The following is a 19,122-nucleotide window of genomic DNA, read 5'->3' as shown; positions in this document are numbered from 1 at the left end:
TTATCAAGGTATAGATCTACATGTAGGCCTATATAGCTTTACCACCAGTATTAGGGAGAGCAGTAGTTTTTATCAAAAATAATAACAACGCTGGGATTTGAATCACCTGTTGAGGTTGCGAACCCAATCTATCTCTGTCAATATTCCTTATACTAAAATGGTCTAAAGATAAAAGCAAAATATGTAATGTGTGCTGTTTGAAGCGTGTAATGGGTATGAGAAGGCACGCTGGAAATTCAGGTGACTCATCATCATGCATGCGAGTAAGCTGGTTCATGAATTTATTATAGTCATGTGCTTGAGTGTCTAAGCCAGTTGTTAAAGGAAAAGACCAGTATTGGAAACGCTCCAATTTCAAAAAATGAAATGGAAGCTCTTATTACCAATCATGTAAAAGAATATGTTTTGAATAATACATGATGATAACAATTTTGCTGGGAAACCGCCTACTCATTGATATATTTGGTAAATTAGTTTATCTATTGGTGTGTGAGAGATAAAAACGCATGTGTCGCGCACGTGTGCATAGTCCCATATCCATCTTTCTGTGTACAGTGCTTGTAACTTTATAAAGACTGGGCTAAATTTCTTATCATTTTGATGATTCCAGAACCTTGCAGTACATCTACATGTATGCTAGATGATCAACCTTTTCTGGTAGATTTCACGTTTCTTTCACAATGCAATCGCATGACCATAACTGGTCTTTATCTTTAAAGGCATCGTTTAACAATGTTAAATCTGATATGCATGGCCCTACGTGTTATCAGTGTCTGTGATATGGTGTAATATTCAAGCCCTAAAAAAAAATTTGCGCTCCGAAAAGATCATGAAGTGCCTTAAGAAAGTGACAATATTTGAGTGACCGGTTTTACCATACCTACGGTATTTTCCCCAATAGACTTTAGTATTATAAAAAAAAACATTGGGAAAATGAAATTTTGATTTCCAATCATAAATATTTTGATAATCCGACAGGCGATCGGCTTGTAAAAGTCATGAGATTCCTGACTGACCTAAAGGTTTATAATTATGATTGCAGCATGAGCTAAATTCAGGATTTTTTTTCAGAATCTGATGCAATGTTACCGAGTCACTTTAACTTGTAAAATGTACCAGTAGTATGTTTGCCAGGTGTGGAGAAAATTTGGATGAATAATGAAAATCTATCCCCAGTGAACAGGTCAGGGGCGAATGTTTGTTCTTTTTGGCTCATGTTCCTCATTCTCTCTTCAATCTCTTTCTCTATGTGGTGCTTGAGTATTTCCTTTTCTCTACCATATTTTTCATTTCCTGCATCATTGTCATTTCCCAGAAATGTACTACCCTGCCGTAATAATCAAGGTATTATTATTATAAGAGTAATATTAGATATTCATTGTTCTCTTTTTTTTCTTTATTACTTATTGCTGTGTCCACTCTTTCAACCTCCCATTCGTACTATCCTTTAATGTCCCTCTATCATTCCTTCATATATTTCTGTCTGATTTATTTTTTGTTGACATTTTACTTGAATCAACTCAATTTCATGTCATTGCCTTTATCTCAATCTCTGTTGTTCTATACGTCTCAATATCTGTATGTCTCAATATCTGTTTGTCTGTCTCTCTTGGTTGCAATAAACACCCCTGCTACATTAGGGTCAACCCAAAATCACAATCCAATTTTGGATGTTAATCTGTCTACTATTGTAGCTGGTGGGGAGGGGGAGGGGGGAGGGTGTGGTCGGGTACATGGTAGGCCTAACGTCCTTCACCTTCTATTGGCCAGCCTGCCTTATAACTGCTATCACCTTCCGGCTCATTTGCTGATAAACTTGTTTACTTAACAGCCCCTGGTTTACCAAGTTCCTCTCCATGTCGTATTGACCTTGAAGAGCAGAGGTCATTACTATATCATGGAAGGTTGCCCAATCAACATTAGGCCTGTCGTCATCAGCTCGATTTGGCCAAATAGCCTGCTATTTCTGATCCCGGATATTACCCTGATCATGAAATAGTGGGCTATTTAGCAGATGAAGGCGCAAATAACAGGCTATTTGCTTGGGAAATCATCCCAAGATATCTTGGCCTAGTTTGCAAAATATCCCGCTATTTGTCCGGTGCATCCTCACCAGCCTGAAGACTAGCATTATGCGCGAATGTTGAGCAAAATATCTCGAGCTAATTTCTTAAAGCTGGAGTTTCGAGCTGATGAAGACGCTAATTGTAACTTCAAGCTTATTTCCCATATCAGAAATAGCGGGCTATTTGGCAATCTCGAGCTGATAAAGACGTACATGTACCTCATGTTGTATTGACTTTGAAGAGCTGAGGTCATTAGAAAGTTGTCCAATCAACATTGTAGACTTTCTGTTTCATGTTTATTTTTATCCAGGCTCCAGGGTGCTCCACAGCACTACCGAAACATTGTACACATTTTACAACCCATTGAGCATTATGCTAGCGAATATAAAGGAAAAGAGGAAAGTGGATTTTTCTTCTCTAAAGGAAATCAACCTTGTAATGAAACTCCCACCTACAGTAGTGTGGGAATTGTGTTTGTATTAGGGCTAACCAAACCCACGTCTTGTTTCAAATAGGAAGTTCTTTCAAGTGAACTCTAATGTAATTAAAATGCTCATCATCATTTTTATGATTCCAGTACTTGATATCTCTGAAGTATTAAAGCAGGCTGTTGTCCAACCCACCGTCAAAACCCTCCCCCACCCCTTCTCCCACACACGTCCGCATTATGGGAAGGTGATGTATGCTCAACTCACTCATTAGGCCTGTTTTCATCAGCTTGAGTTTTATTACCCAAATAACCGCTATTTTTAGACTCTGGATATTATCCCCAAGCTCGAAATCGCGTCTTCACCAAACTGATACACTCATCACAAACTAGCTCAGATGGGCGCAAATTAGCCCGCTATTTCCCAAATAGTGGGATATTTTGGAAACAAGACCATTATTTCTCAGGATATTTTTTCGACCAAATATCCCACTAATTTTAACTGCGGGCTGATGAAGACACAAATTAACTGGTTAACTTGTGATCAGGATAGTTAAAATACATGTTTTTGGAAAACTCGAGCTGATGAAAACAGGCCTTTTGTTTGGGGAAAAGAAAACTTAGAGCAAGTAGCTTACTTGGGGTGCGTTTAAGCTTAAATTTTGAAGGCAGAATGAGCGATTTGTAACGCTCATCGTAAACGCTCATCGTAATCGCAGTTCCACGGTGTACTGTTTATGCTCGCTTCTCTGGCTCCTCCAGGCAATTCTCCCTGGGTGGCCCTAATTGGCATTGCAGCTGGTTTCGCAAACCTGCACTGTGCATGCTACGTAGACCCACTAGAGGTCATTGCGTTAAACCCATTTAAACGGATTTACAAATTGTAAACGCATCTTTTTGTGAGTTTACGATCGGCGATCGTGGTTGCCGTTTTTCGGTGATTCTACAAAAGTGAGAAAGGACGCAACCGTGTGTTTTAAACTAAACGCGTAACAGATGCCTGATCTGGCCAGAAAAAGTTAAGCATAAACACACCCTTGGTAAACGGGAGTGATTGTAGTGCAGTATGTTCACATCATATCAAAATGAGGAAAAATAGATTCAAAGTTTGAGGAATTCTTATATCATGAATCTTCATTTCATAATTATGCCAGTGTCTTTTTAATCTGTAATTATTATATAACTGCAGTTAAAGCCTGTCTTTACTAATTTGACCATGAGGGATTAGACCACCCAGCGTGGTCACCGACAGGCGGTTATATAATCGACTCGGCTCTCATTTAACATAAGAAAAAGAGGATCATGGGGGACCAGCGGGCACCGCTTAGAGCATTGTTTTCTATATAGAGGGAGCAAGTAGCTACAAGTAGTACAGTTGGGCTTTACTATCTTGCATCACAAAAAAATAAATAAAAAAATAACATATCATCAGGTATTTATGGAAAAAACAAAAGTAAAAGATTGCTAGAAGGAAATTAATCTGATTTTTTTTTTTTTTCCTTTCTTTGGTCAGTGTAAGTTAGTTTCTGCTGTAAGTCCCACAATTTCCTCTTTCTTTCTTTCCCCTTCTCTGTCTTAATCTCTCTCTGTCTCTCTCTGTATCTCTCCCTCATCCATCCGTCTCCCTCTCTCCTGCTCTCCCACCCCGCCACTCCCACACACTCATCGTTTCACTCTCTTCCTCTCTCCATACTCTCCACTCTTGTAAGTACAAATAATAGATAAGATATTAGAGGAGTATATATTACTTTAAGTATTCATGTTGTCACGTACATCTCATTGATGAGTTAAAGGTACAAGTCAATATTTAATATGATATGATGCGAATTCCTCTCCTAGCAGTGTCAGTAGCTACATGTACATGTAATGTAGTGAAATGCACACTTTGCAGTTTGTAATCTCGGTGTTTGCCAAATGAACCTATAAAATGATAATGCGTTCAATGTAATGCATGATTCAATAATTATGCTTGAAATATTTTATACTGTATTTTTCAATACACAAAAGATTAGACTTTGTTTTATAGCAGTAATTTAACTACAGGAGTATGTTTAAAAAATACTGAAGAGTACGTTATTCATACAATGTAGTGAATGTACACAAACAATATTCATTGTATAATCTTGCAAATTGTAAAGTTAAGTGCACATAAAAAATTATACTCAGCCAAATTGTGATGTTAAATATTTGTTTGACCCCTAAGTTTTCCCTTTACGAAAGTAGGGTTTTGATAAAAGAGAGAATTTTATACAGTGTGTCTGTACTAATTGTACTTTAATTCAAACGTGTAAGTTAGCAATGTTGTGATTGGTAATTTAAATGCTTACATGTATCTAATTATGTCTTTTATGGACAACATTTTTTGATGAAAAGTAGTTTTATATGTGTAAAATGCCGCAGTTTATACCTGCATGTATCTACACAAAACATTTTAGCTTCTAGAAAGGCCAATATTTACTGTTTTATTTGAAGTAGAAAAGTGTTAATTTTTTTCCTAAAAACAGACGGGTATTGTGTTACAAAAAGCTTGGAGCTGAATTTATTCATCAGTAAGTCGAAAGCATCTCTTATGAGGTGAATGCCTGATCCTTACAATCACTTTATGGAATTACCAGATCTTGATTATCTTTGTCAAGGAATAAAGCAAAGAACTTCTGATGGGCAGCATTTTTCAGTTTATATATTCCGTTATCAGCTGTAACATTTCAATTACAGGAGTTGCCATTTGTGAATTCCTTAGGTTAATGATCAGTGGACATATCCGAGAGTGGGTTGCACTCTGCATTCAAGATCATATCAACTATTTTCTAGATCATTACACAAGATGTGATGCTAACAGGAGCCCAGGACACAAGGGCACCCTGGACAAATGTCAGGACTGCCAAAATGTTGACATTTGTACAAAAGGGTTCATATACTGTACATGTAACAGAGTCTAAAAAAGTTAATTCCCAACTCCTTTTCAAATAAGTTAGAATGAGGCCCTGCATTAAATGTTGTTTGAATCACCAAGATTGGCAGATGTTTTTACTTCATGTACAGTAGACACGTGGCATTATCTATCAAGTGGATGATTTATGCTGTCAACTTATCCAGTGAATTGTGCCCTCAAAATAAATTTTGAGTATCTTTACATGAAGATTAAAAGTAAAAAGAATTATTGACCATTTAATGTCATCCTAGTGATTTTTCTAAATTGTGTCCTATTCATAAAATTATTATTAGTAATATCCTGTTTATCTCTTAATGTTTTGTAGCAAATAGCAATCAATCTGTCACTGAGGAAAAAGTGACGGAACCTATCATCAAGATCGATGTTCCAACCGTTTCGGTAACAGTCCAGATCAATGATCCCAAAGATCAAACAACCACCGATGGACAGGCCACATCAAATGCAGCTGAAGCAGAAAATGAAGTATCCGAACTGCCCTCTGCTGTCCAAAGGAGGGTCAAGGGCGGAGGTAGCGCAGATGAGAACAAGCGGAGATCCCTGATGCTGTGGGTGGATGCAGACCTGGTGCAGACGGTGGGATCGGATCAGGGTACAAAGAGTCCGCAGCATTCGCCCGAAGACATCCCATCGGACCTGAAGAGGCTGAAGAAGGTCATACGCAAGGAACGATGGGCAAGCGACACAGAACATGAGGTGATTAGAAATTAAATCAAGATCTGGGCCCCGTTGCACAAAACTTACCATTGATGGTAAATTTGCCATCAATAGTATTACCATGGAGACCTTGATTTTGATTGGCTGTTGAGCCTTCTTACCATGGTAGTTGCCATTAATAGCCAACTTACCCTCAATGGTAAGTTTTATGCAACGGGCCATAGTCTGTTAAGAGACAGAAAGGATTAACCTTAATATTATATTATTATATTGAAAGGTACCTGTATGTCTATTCTGGGACTCGGCTGGGCCCGTTGGCCGTTGCACAAAACTTACCATTGATGGTAACTTTGCCATCAATAGTATTACCATGGAGACCTTGATTTTGATTGGCTGTTGAACCCTGCTACCATGGTAGTTGCCATTGATGGCAAAGTTACCATCAATGGTAAGTTTTATGCAACTGGGCCCTGGTGATATTTCTATGTAAATATTCATTCGCTATGTTTTCAAATTTGTTTTAGGATTGTGACACTTTTTGGTAACAGTTTTATGAACCAGAGTCCTGGTTCTCAGCAGATGTGATATTGATGTTCCAAATAAAAGCACGGAACATTTGAACAACTTAGATATAAGTTTAAGGAATGCAATTAGATCATGGGCTTCTTTTCAATGTTTTGTAATATGGAAGCTCTTAACTGAATTGATCAGCTATAATTCACTAAAACCATTGCTTGATTGTTAGATTGTAGATATGGGCTCCTTTCTTTTCTCACCTCACGAGGGCCTCTCTTGTATCATTATTAGGTTCGCAAGGAGATGTGGAAGACGCTATGTCTCAAGAACAGTTCTGGAGCATCTGTTTCCCATGTCTACCACGAGGTGGAAGAGGGACTCTTTGGAAAAGAGACAGACTCAGTGGGTGAGTTTATTGTGTAAAGTGAGACGTTGAGTTCTCTTCTCTAGTCTTTATGTGTATGTCTGGTGGTGGTTTTATGTGTGGGGGTTGAGTGCATAATTTGTTTGCATGAGAGAGAGAGTGATGAAATCTTGAGCACCTGTTTTTCACATCTTGAGTTCGCTTCCCTTGCTATCCTGTGTGTTAATGTGTGTGTGGGAGGGATGTGGGTGAATGTGTGTGTGTGTGAGAGAGATAGAGAGTGAGGAAAGGTCGAGCATCTGTTTCCCATGTCTACCATCACAAAGTGGAAGAGGGACTCTTTGGCAAAGAGACATACTCAGTGGGTAAGTTCATTGTGTAAAGTCATACTTTAAGTTCCCTTATCTTGTCTATTTGTCTCTATTTATGTTGATGTGTGGGTGTGGGTGTTTTTTATGTGTGGGCAATGTGTGAGAGAGAGAGAGAGAGAGAGAGAGAGAGGAAAAGAAGATCATCTGTTTGCCATGTCTATAAGGAAGTGGAAGAGGGACAGACTCAGTGGGTGAGTTCATTGACGGCATCAGATTTTGAGTTCTCTTATCTTGCCTTGACGTGTATGTAGCTCTTTTCTAGCCTTTATGCGTACATATATGTATACATGTATATGTCTGTTGTGGTGTTTTTATGTGTTGGGGATGAGTGTATTTGTATACTGTTCGGCAAAGGGACAGACAAATGTTTGTGTGTGGGAGGGATGTGGGGTAATGTGTGTTTGTGTTGTGTGAGAGAGATAGTGAGGAAAGGTTGAGCATCTGTTTCCCATGTCTACCACGAAGTGGAAGAGGGACTCTTTGGCAAAGGAACAGACTCAGTGGGCGAGTTCATTGTACAACGTATAAAATCAGACTTTGAGTTCCCTTACCTTTCCCCGCTGTGTGTTAAAGTGTGTGTGGGAGGGATGTGGGGGAATGTGTTTGTGTGTGTGTGTGTGAGAGCGATATAGTGAGGAAAGGTTGAGCATCTGCTGTTTCTCATAGAAGTGGGTGAGTTCATTTGTTAAATGAGACGTTGAGTTCTCTTTTCTAGCCTTTATGTGTGTGTATATATGTGTCTGTTGCGATGTTTTCATTGTACAATGTATAAAGTCAGAATTTCTTGTTTCTCAGTTTCCTTATCTTGCCTTTATGTGTGTTAATGTATGTTTATGTGGGTGTCTGAGGGATGTGAGTGCATGTGTTTTGGCAGACCGTTTTGGTATTTGGTTTTGGTATTGGTTTTGGTTTTGGTTTTGCTATGCAATAAATCTTGGTAGTGTAAACAGGGGGGGGGGGAACTGGTTTGTACCATCCAACCAAGAGAGGGAGAGATAGAGTGCCTTTGCTATTGCTAATTCTGATGACTCCCTGAGCTGAGTCAGATCTCAAGTGCTTATTGAGGGTTCAGTGACACAAAGACATAACTCCATATTTTGCCAAAAAGAGTATTTGATATCAAAGTGTTCAGAAAAATGTGGGCTTTCCCGGAAACATAAATACTGAACTCCACCCAACACCCCATTGAAGTCAATGGCTAGTGTAACATAGACTTAACTCCTTAAGGCCCAAGTGCTCAGTGACACATCAACCACTTTTTCTCAAAATGGCCAAAACTGAGTTTCGTCTTTGTGTCACTGACCCCTCGATATGAAAGACTCTTACTTCCTAGCACGGAAGGAAGAAGTCAATATTTTAACCTCTGTGATCTCTCCATTTCAGTTACTTGTATTCCTTGGGAATGAATAACAAACAAGAAAGCAAAGTATTTTATAGGAGAAGTAGAGTATCAACAAAAAGTGCAATCAAAATCTGAATAATTCTTTTGAGGGGATTTACATTGTAGCTCTGAATCTAACCAATTTCATTTTTGTGTGGCATTTACCAAAGCAGCACAGCTGTTTGTGATATTTGCCAGTTCTTGCAGATTGCTTTCTTTCATTTATTCTTCTTTGCATTCAGATATTAAAGTTATTATTTGCTGGCTTGGAAAGGTGCTTCATGGTCGGTTTCTAACTCTTAGTCGAATTCCCAACTTCAAGCAAGTGCAAATTAAAGTCTTGGCCTAAAAAACATATTCGGGGAGGTGCCTGAACCCACAGCCATCGCATCACCAAGTGTTTGAACCACTTGTCTCAACAACTCTGTTATTAAGCCTCTTCTTCTCATATCCTCCTCTTTTGGTTGGGTGCACTCTAGTTAAAATACTCCTACTTACTCAACTCTATCTTGATTATGTTTTTTTAATGAGTAACGTTACACTGCTCCATTCATTCTCTTAGATCCGTCGTCCATCACTTTACCAAGCTTTGTGGACCCTGACCACCCAGCCTCTGCCTATGCCCTTAAGTCAGAGGGTCAAGCCCGCCTCAACCGTCTCCTCTGCGTCCTGGCCGACACCAGACCGGACATCCTCTTCTGTCCTTTGCTGGCACCCTTGGCAGGCATGCTCCTGCATTACATGAGTCCAGAAGAGACCTTTGACGGTTTGTCAGCGCTTCTAGGAAGCACCCGCTACAAATTCTTGGAGGTGTCCTGGGTGGAGCACGAGTCCTTCAGGATTAGCTTTGAGAAGCTGGCTGCAAGGTTTGCGGTAGGTTGATGATACTGATTACAACATTGTCAAACTCAATCACGATCACCATCGTAATCATGATTACAATCCCAATCATGATCACTATCCCAATCATGATTACAATCACAATCACAATCGTGATTTCACTCACAATCACTAGCAAAGTCACTGTAAACACAATCACCATGAAAATCAGAATGGTGATTACAATAGAAACCATAATCATAATCACTATAACAATTTTAGTCACAATCAACATGATATTTACAATCGTGATTGCAATCACAATCGGGTCACAGTCACTATCAAGATCCCAATCAGGATCAGAGCATGATTGCAATCATCATGAGTTCAATCATAACAATCATGATTGCAGTCATTATTATGATTACAGTCAGGATAAAAATAACAGTCACCCATCCAGTCAGGATCACAATCTGGATCACAGTCACAACCACAATTGCAAACACAATCATGATTGCAGTCATAATAACAATTACCTTTCAAAAGATCTTTTGAACGTGGCAAGAAAAGTTTATTTTGGGCCAGTTTCTCTCAGAATTTATTTGTTTCACCAGAAATTTAAGAATTAAGGTTGCCGAAAGTGAAGTCTGCATGTGTGCTACATGTATGTATTTGACATTGATTACCTTTAATACTGTTTTAATCAATCAAATGTATGCAGTGTTGCAGAGAAAACCCAATTTTTGTTGCAAATTTTCCTGCATAACGGTATTAAAGCATCAATCAACTCTTGAAGTAATACTAGAGTGCGTTAAACATTCCTGTTATCATTGTTTGGATTAATGATATCGTGCTTGAAAAGCAACGTAGTCACTTAAAAAAGAGAAATGTCTTTTTGTTGGGAAAATAATGATCATTAGTTGTCGAATCGACTTTAGGGATTGCGATCCTTTTAGTAAATAGTCTGATTTTCAGACCCTTGAACCAAATGGTGTACGTCTTGTGCTGCGCAAAGATTTTATCAGTTTAATTTTGGCCTTTACAAGAAGTGGTTTATTGATGCAGACAAATGCTCATGTACCCTTTACAGCTCATTTTATACCAAGGAAAAATGAAGTCAGTCAGTCACTCAATAGTGTCTGGCATTGAAGTCTAGAAAGTAAACGTGTTTCCTTGCATAATTTGAATACTAGGACACTGCTAACGTTTAAATTTCACAGATGGGAAATACGTGACATATTCATAATTAATGCAAAGTTCTACAGAATTTGATGTTGGCTGCAAATGGGACATAGAATCTTTAACCTAACCTAAAACCTGATTAAAACCCTAACCCTATATCTTTGACAAAACAGTGCACAGCAAATATCACTAGAGCATTTCTGCTGTGTGTGAGATGTGTACACAGTTTATCAAATTGTGAGTTCACACATTATAGTTAGAATATAAGCGAATTGTGATGCATTGTGTTCAGGAACTCTTTTTTTATATACCACCTATAAATCAACTTTGTTAACAGCGCAAAATCAATCATTTGAAAAATCACTACCAGTGACCTGACCACAAATTGGCTATTGTTATATTTTTTGCATGTTGATTGTTTCAAAAGATCCATGTTTTGTACAAGCTGTAGTTATTTTTAATTATTGTATATTAAAATTGATCTTTAGTCAAACTGAAACTATAGTTTATTCTAACTCAGTAGACATAGGCTGATGATAAGTACTTCATTCAAATCTAATTGATTACTAGTGAGGTGGGGAACAATGGTGATTTATTTATCTCTTGCACGCTATACATGAAGTTGGGGGCATAATATTTTTTCTTATGATAAATTATATTTTAGTAGCGCATATCCACACAAATGCAGTTCCTACAAGCAGGAGCGCATTGTATCATATTTTAACCACACAGTTATAGTTTGAACTATTATTTAAAGGCTACTTCGTTAAAGACAAACTTGTCCTTTTGCATTATTCCGCTCAACTCCCATTAGTACAGTGTCTCCTTTTAGTGATATTTTTTTGCACTATCTCTTGATCTAGAATGCTGGGATAAGCATAAAAATGAACAGAAAGAGGAAAATATTAATAGAAAATTTTGAGTCTATTTCCAATGAAGTCTTTATATTGGCAACATGGTGTATAATATAATACTGGTAATCACAATTTTCATGTACAATTTTTTTTTTTTTTTTTTTTTTTTTTTTTTGGGGGGGGGGGTTTAATTTTAGCAATTTTCTTTCTCAATGGTTCATCTAGTATACATTGTTATTTATTTCAAACTATGAAGGAGGGGAAAATATGATTAATTGTCGGCAGTTCGAGGAGGGAAAAATTATTAATTTAGATATCAAGAAAACTCTTTTATTACCGGTAAGTAGTACTTTTCTGATCTACAGGTACCAGTATGTGTTTCCCATGTAGAAAAGAACATTTATATATGCTACATCAGCTACAAATTATCCTCAGAAAGAAATATTGTCCAATAAAATTTTCATGGTTTCAGAGTAAAGTACAATTCAATGGTACCCACTCGTCATTTTTTAAAATTACATATATGTTACAGTTATGGATAAACATTACACATTGCAATAATTATGGATCATTATCCGATACATGGCACTTCAAAATCTAAAAATATGTCATTAAAGAATAGAGTCTAGTTACTCATGTTCCTATAATGATGATATGGCTACATACATGTACATGTATAAATACTAGTAATTATACACTTAGTTTCTATATCGGTGCTCAATATATCTATGATATCTCTTAGGGCTGTGTTATTAACCCAGTCATTGAATTTAGGCTTACCCGCACATAATGTATGCACATTCTCCACTCCTTGGGAAGCATTCCTGACAGGTACCATTTCACAACTGCCCGATGGCCCCGCTGCATAAAACTTCCCATTGATGATAACGTTGCGATCAATATTAACTACCATGGCAATATATCACTCAACAGCCAATCAAATCTGGGTTTCCATGGAAGTTAACATTATTGGCAAAGTTACAATTAAAGGTAAGTTTTATGCAGCGAGCCCTGTGTAATGGGCATACACATCATTATCTAAACACCATTAACAAGGTAAATATTCTAAATTGAATCTGAAAGCTTGCCTGCAAGGTTGGTTTAAAGGTATATACTAGTTTAGGAAATGCCCCCTCTCTAAAAATGAAATGGAAGCTGTTATTACCAATCATGTAAAAGAAAATGTTTTGACCAATATGTGATGATACAAATGTTGCCGCAAAACTGCCTACTAATTGATATATTCGGTAAATTATCATATCAATCCGGCCTGGATAGATATCACGAATGCACTTCAACATTGAACATTTGCGCATATATTTCTGCTTTTTGGCAAATTTAGGTTGAAGTATTGCCATCTAAACCTCTGAAGGCAATATTTAAACAATATTTAATGGATATTTTGCACCCAAAACCCTTGAACTGCAATTTTACCACTTCTGGTCTACCGGTATATCCTTAAACTATATGCTCTGATTACTCCAACCAATGACAGTTATCTGTATTAGAGATTTGACATTGCTACAAATAAAGACTAATCGATATCATGATGTGGGAGTTTTTAGCAAATGTCATTCATACCAGGAAGTGAAACCAGATAAAGGAAAGTGACATAAATACAAGTCATCATCTCTATATTTAAAGAGTTTAATTCCAAAAGGAGCTAAATTCATTTGTATAACTTCAGAGAAAACAGAAAATGTTTACCAGATTTTGTACAGGCGTCTATTGAAAAGTAATAGAATGTGCTTTTTTTCATAATTGCTCCCAAAATTTAGGTAAATAATTTTGTTGAAAGACGGGTAGTTAGGGAACCAACGTTCTGATATTAATAACTCAATTTTATCAAAAGTGGATTTAGCTCCTTTTTAAAATTAAGCTCTTCATTTATGTTTCAAGGGAATGAGCGATTGCGTGTCATGTGTTATCATTCAGGACAATTGCCATTCACTTTCAATTGTTGCAAATTCTTAGCATGTCAGTATAGTAGTATACAGCCCTAAAATGAGTATTCTTTTCCTGCTAAGACTGACCATGACGTTGCCACATTGAAACTAACAATAAATACAATTATTATACAAATATTGACTGCTTTCAGGAACACGTTAAAACTATTATATATAGGATTTCTTGAAATAAAAGCAAATCACATAAAAAACCAAGCACAAACAGTCCGAAGACTGACACCTGTCTTGGGTACAAAATTAAAATTCAAATCAAGTATAGATAATATAATGGCAGTAACGAATACATAAATAAGTTACATTAGTTAAAATATCAAATAATTATCATTGAATATTGCAAAAAGGTAATATAAACAATAACAACAAGTACATCATTAGAGGACTCTCGAGCTGTGCAATAACTAAATCAGGCACTGACTGAGAGTCCCCCCAAAAAAATTGAGCCTGAAACTGGACTATGCCCAAGATTTGCAGTTAGTAGGGGACAATTGACATTCTGTTTGAAGAATTAATTAAAGGATAAATTAAAGGATGCAGCTGAACAATGTCAATATGCCTTGCCTAGTTTAAAATTGTACAGCTCAGTCATGCATGATCCTTCCATCCTTAGGATGGCATCAAATAAAAGTTGAGAAGACAAACTTTAGGATAATGTGACTTTCAATAATCAATCAACTAATACTCCCAAATCATATCCTTTCCTTTAAAAACCATGCTGCAGCAAACATAGCAGCCATTCACATACATTTAATTTGGATAATCAGATTTCTGACACTGCCTCTTTCAAATCACATAAAACCCATCATGCGGAAGTGGTTTATTGGTCATGCAATTTTGATGTCATATGAAGAAGAAACAATAGGTCTGTCATCATCAGCTTGAGTTTGCCAAATAACCCGTTAATTTCATACATGAAGCTCGAAATTGCTTCTTTACCAGACCGATACGCTCATCACTAGCTCGGACGGGCGCAAATTAGCCCTCTTTGTCCCAAATAGCAGGATATTTTGGAAACAAGTCCAAGATTTCTTGGGATATTTTCTCAACCAAATATCCCGCTAATCGCAACCGTGGGCTGATGAGATCAGGACGCAAATTAACTGGTTAATTTGTGATCGGAATAGTTAAAATGGCGGGTTATTTGGCAAACTGAAGCTGATGAAGGCAGGCCCAATGATAAATACAAATATGGAAAACTAATTTTTGATTAATCTGAAAGTGCCAAGTGTAGTTTATATCCTCTTTCTGTTGATGGTATAATTTACAGCAATAAATGTCATTTTAAGTGTTTCTGCGGTGGAAACTGGCCTGGATGTGTGCTTTTACTTTCAGACTCCACGTACACAGTTTCATTAATCACCCACCCACAGTGGTTAGCTTCCTTGCTAGGAAGTTGTTGATTATTAACAATGACTTTTACTAATTGGGAACGGACAGGCACTTTTAGAATTCTCTGAATATGTGTTTTCACCACCAATTATCGGTGTAAATTGACTTGATTGGGTAAAGTTACACAAGTAAATTCCTCTTCCAGTTTAGCCATTGTTTTCTGATGGATTTTGACCAGAGAAGGAAAGCTGAATAAGTGTCATACATGTATATTCTGTCCTTGTGTTGTATGTGATGATTCTTAGTGTGCAAAACTAGTATAGCACTTGTAGCCTGGGTAATGAGGGACTCGAAGGAGATGGATTTTGTATCTTATGTGTGTGCAATACTCTATAGACTTGCAAAGTTATAGCTTTGAATAATAACCTCCAAAAAGATCACAAGTAGTTTCAGTTTCAGTTTATTTTAATTTCCATCAGAACAATTAATATAAACAATTATGACAAGAAATAAATCATTGTACATTAAAAAAAAAATGCATTTTGCAAATCATTAATTGAAGTACAAATAAGAATACATTTGCTGTACCTTATGCTTTTTTTTTTTAGAGTAAAAAAACTGGAATGGAGAAGCAGAGCTTGTAGAATGTGGATCCCTCAAATAACTATGCAATATTAACGATACCTATATTATTCAGTATTCAGAGTAGAGCTTTCTTGAATATTTCAAGAGCTGCCAAGCTGCGTCTCATACAAACATTGAATGGGCAAATACATATACGTGAATTTGGGCCAAGCAAATTGGGTACTTTCAGCTTCCTCTCCCCCCCCCCCAAAAAAAAAATAGAAGAAGAAATGAAATGCATTTTCTTTTCTTTTTATAAAGAATGATAAACAAAATTAGATGGAGTCCAGAGTGAAGTTGGGTTATGATACCCTGTATGCACTCGTGATTGGTATGAGAACCACTTGAGTAATCTTTAAAGGGCTTTAATAATCAACCGTGATTGCTGCAACGCTTTGATCCATCTCAAAGTGTCATCGGAGTCATTCCAGAGTAACCCCTCATCTTACAGCCGATTTGACACCATCGGGGCTCCTTGCAATATAAAAAGGGCCTCTTCAAAAATCGAATTGTACTGTCTCCTTGTCTTATTTTAGGTCAAATTGGCAATAGTTGAATGCATCAATTGTTGTTGTCATAGCAACATGAAAAGGCTAGTCCTGGGTATGAATGCTTCATTGCTTCAATCCATCTGAAAATGTCACGAGTTCATTTGAGAGTGATCCCTCATCATACAGCCGATTAAACACCATTTGGGCTCCTTGAGATGTAAAGAGAGCCTCTTCAAAATTAGGGTGTACTTCATGTCTCGTTTCAGGTCGAATTGACCATAGTTACAGCTGAACACATCAATTGTGGTTGCTATAGCAACACAAAAAAGGGCTTGGTTCTTAGTATGATTGCTTCAATCCATCTAAAAATGTCATGAGTTCATTTGAGAGCGATCCCTCATCATACAGCTGATTTAACACCTTCTTGGGCTCTTTGCATTTTTGAAAGAGGACCTCTTTAAGTTAGGGTGTACTTCATGTCTTGTTTCAGCTCAAATTGACCATAGTTGCAGATGTCATTATTTTTAGTTTAGACAAATACATTATCCTTTTAGCCCATTTAATATTCCTATATCAAATTGAATATCAATTATTTTTTTTGCTGTACTGTATGTCCTTTTTCTAAAGTTCAAATTGACCTTAGATACTGCTTAGCTGTTCCCTGTCCTAGTACATTATAACAAGCATGTGTCTTGAGCTCTTTTAAATTGGATTTCCATACTTTTTACAGAGACTTGTTTTCAGGCACACTATTTACATACCATTCATAGTCTGACTAAGGTGTAAAAGCTACGGGAGAATTACGGCGATACAGCTCTTCCGTCGTGTTTAGGGAACGAACGCTATCATGGCTGCGTACGGTCGTGAAAATAAACAGGACAGAGAAAATTCTGGCTTGCGCATGTGCAGACTGTTTTATCGCTGGCGTTACCTTCGTCTTTGCCTTCCGTCGTGTTTGCGAAAGCGCCCTACTGGCAAAACATGACTGATCTCTGAGAACTTTGGAAAGGATATGATGAACATATTTGTAGTACTTACAGAACTCTTCTATCAAGTGTGTGAAATATAGTTTGATAGGAGTTGTAATGAAATTTTTGTTTAAAGAATTTTTCTACCATCAAACCTGTTTATTAAGACCCCAGGGAACACAACAAATGACCATTGTAGACAGGTTGCCTTTCTAGAGAGGTGGCCCCTATATGGCAGGGTTGATTATATGTCATTCAAGGGTGAACGTACTTTTGCAAACTTTCATATGATAATGGATTGATGACTGCCATTAAGCAATGTCCACTATGGAAAGTAAAGGTTTCTTGTCAGCGAGTTTCGGTCATGGTTTTAATGATTTGCATAACATGCAATACACATACACTTAAGATTTTGATATGGGAAATACCCAGTACTTGCAGGGTAATTCTACATCTACAGAGACATGTTTAGAATTAATTCTGCAATATACTATTTACCGAAAATAAAAACTGGTAAAATTATTAAAAACATTCTCCAGAAATTGTTTTGCTGAATAATTTAAATCAACTGTTTAGTAGTGAAAGAGCATCAGCTCACAAGATCAGTATTCATTATACTCATGAATCTACCTTCTTTTCATCTATCTTTTGTTCTTCTGTCTATCCTCCAGGCAACAGCTCACAAGATCAGTATTCATTATACCTATGAATCTATCTTCTTTTCATCTGTCTTTTGTTCTTCTGTCTATCCTCCAGGCAACAGCTCACAAGATCAGTATTCATTATACCTATGAATCTATCTTCTTTTCATCTGTCTTTTGTTCTTCTGTCTATCCTCCAGGCAACAGCTCACAAGATCGGTATTCATTATACCTATGAATCTATCTTCTTTTCATCTGTCTTTTGTTCTTCTGTCTATCCTCCAGGCAACAGCTCACAAGATCAGTATTCATTATACCTATGAATCTATCTTCTTTTCATCTGTCTTTTGTTCTTCTGTCTATCCTCCAGGCAACAGCTCACAAGATCAGTATTCATTATACCTATGAATCTATCTTCTTTTCATCTATCTTTTGTTCTTCTGTCTATCCTCCAGGCAACAGCTCACAAGATATACCTATGAATCTATCTTCTTTTCATCTATCTTTTGTTCTTCTGTCTATCCTCCAGGCATCAGCTCACAAGATGTTCATCAAGCAAGGAGACGTTGCTGAGATCTACCAAGACTGGATCTGGTGGATACTAGAGGATCTTCCTTTCTCACATGTTGTAAGTATGGAATCGAATTGAACTGGCTCATGATTACAAAAACGTACGTTCATATCAAAAGGCTGAAACAAATTGAATTTACAAAAGGTAGAAAGGTGCATTAAAATACAATACATTAAAAATTGATTCAATATAATTGCAATGAAGCCACCATGACCTAACCGCAGGGGCCTGCACTCAAATAAAGTCCATGTATGACATTCTCATCAATAATATTACCGTAGCTGTTTACACATGTGGTGTTGTAAGATAACTTCCTGAGAAGCCCTTTGTGTATACCGGGGTGGTAGTGACTGTTCTGGGACACATCTACTCATTGTTTCCGGTTTCATTCGTTTGTTGTACCCTTGACTTTTATAGCTATTATAACCTAGCTGCCATTGCCAATGCATTTGATTTTACCAATCCAATCCAAAAAGGTCTTTGATACAGCACTTTTTCTGGGGTAATAATATGTGCTGCGCCTAGAAACAAAGTATTAGGCATATTATAAATGTGAGCTATTATTATTTTTATTACATTAAAGCATATCCCAGGGGATACACCAAGTGCAAACAAAGTAGTAATTTTACCCTGACTTTAGCCCAGTTGTTCTAAGAATCTGACAGTATTCAAGGAAAATAACTTTCTACCATGTACCTATTTACTGCCCCTGGGAAGAAAGTGGCAGATATCTTGCCAAAGGATATTCATGCTGGAGATTGGACCTGAACCATGACATATGTGGTCCATAATCCAAACTATATTATCCACTAGACCTCAACACCTCTAAGATCATGTATTACAAATTCCTCTGTAGTCTTGTGTTGAACATTTATGACCTTCAAAGTGAATGTATTCTTTCAGTTGCCACAAGGCACTTGTTGCTGCGACAATCGCTCCCCCTGTAA

General features: G+C 37.2%; 1 protein-coding gene across 5 annotated transcripts in view; it reads left to right on the top strand.

Moving 5' to 3' along the window:
• The window catches only part of LOC100891364 (TBC1 domain family member 24), a 44,851-nt gene that overhangs the window by 12,140 nt on the left and 13,589 nt on the right, over positions 1–19,122 (top strand). For all 5 annotated transcript variants that reach the window (XM_030981714.1, XM_030981713.1, XM_030981712.1 and 2 more), the window contains 4 exons: positions 5,751–6,139; positions 6,908–7,022; positions 9,295–9,605; positions 18,134–18,232. In XM_030981714.1, coding sequence (XP_030837574.1) covers positions 5,751–6,139; positions 6,908–7,022; positions 9,295–9,605; positions 18,134–18,232 — 914 coding nt within the window. The remainder of the gene's footprint in view (positions 1–5,750; positions 6,140–6,907; positions 7,023–9,294; positions 9,606–18,133; positions 18,233–19,122) is intronic.

This window comes from Strongylocentrotus purpuratus, unplaced genomic scaffold, assembly GCF_000002235.5.
Source record: "Strongylocentrotus purpuratus isolate Spur 01 unplaced genomic scaffold, Spur_5.0 spur5_scaffold_12, whole genome shotgun sequence".
Taxonomy (NCBI): domain Eukaryota; kingdom Metazoa; phylum Echinodermata; class Echinoidea; order Camarodonta; family Strongylocentrotidae; genus Strongylocentrotus; species Strongylocentrotus purpuratus.
This window is presented reverse-complemented; position numbering and strand designations above follow the sequence as displayed.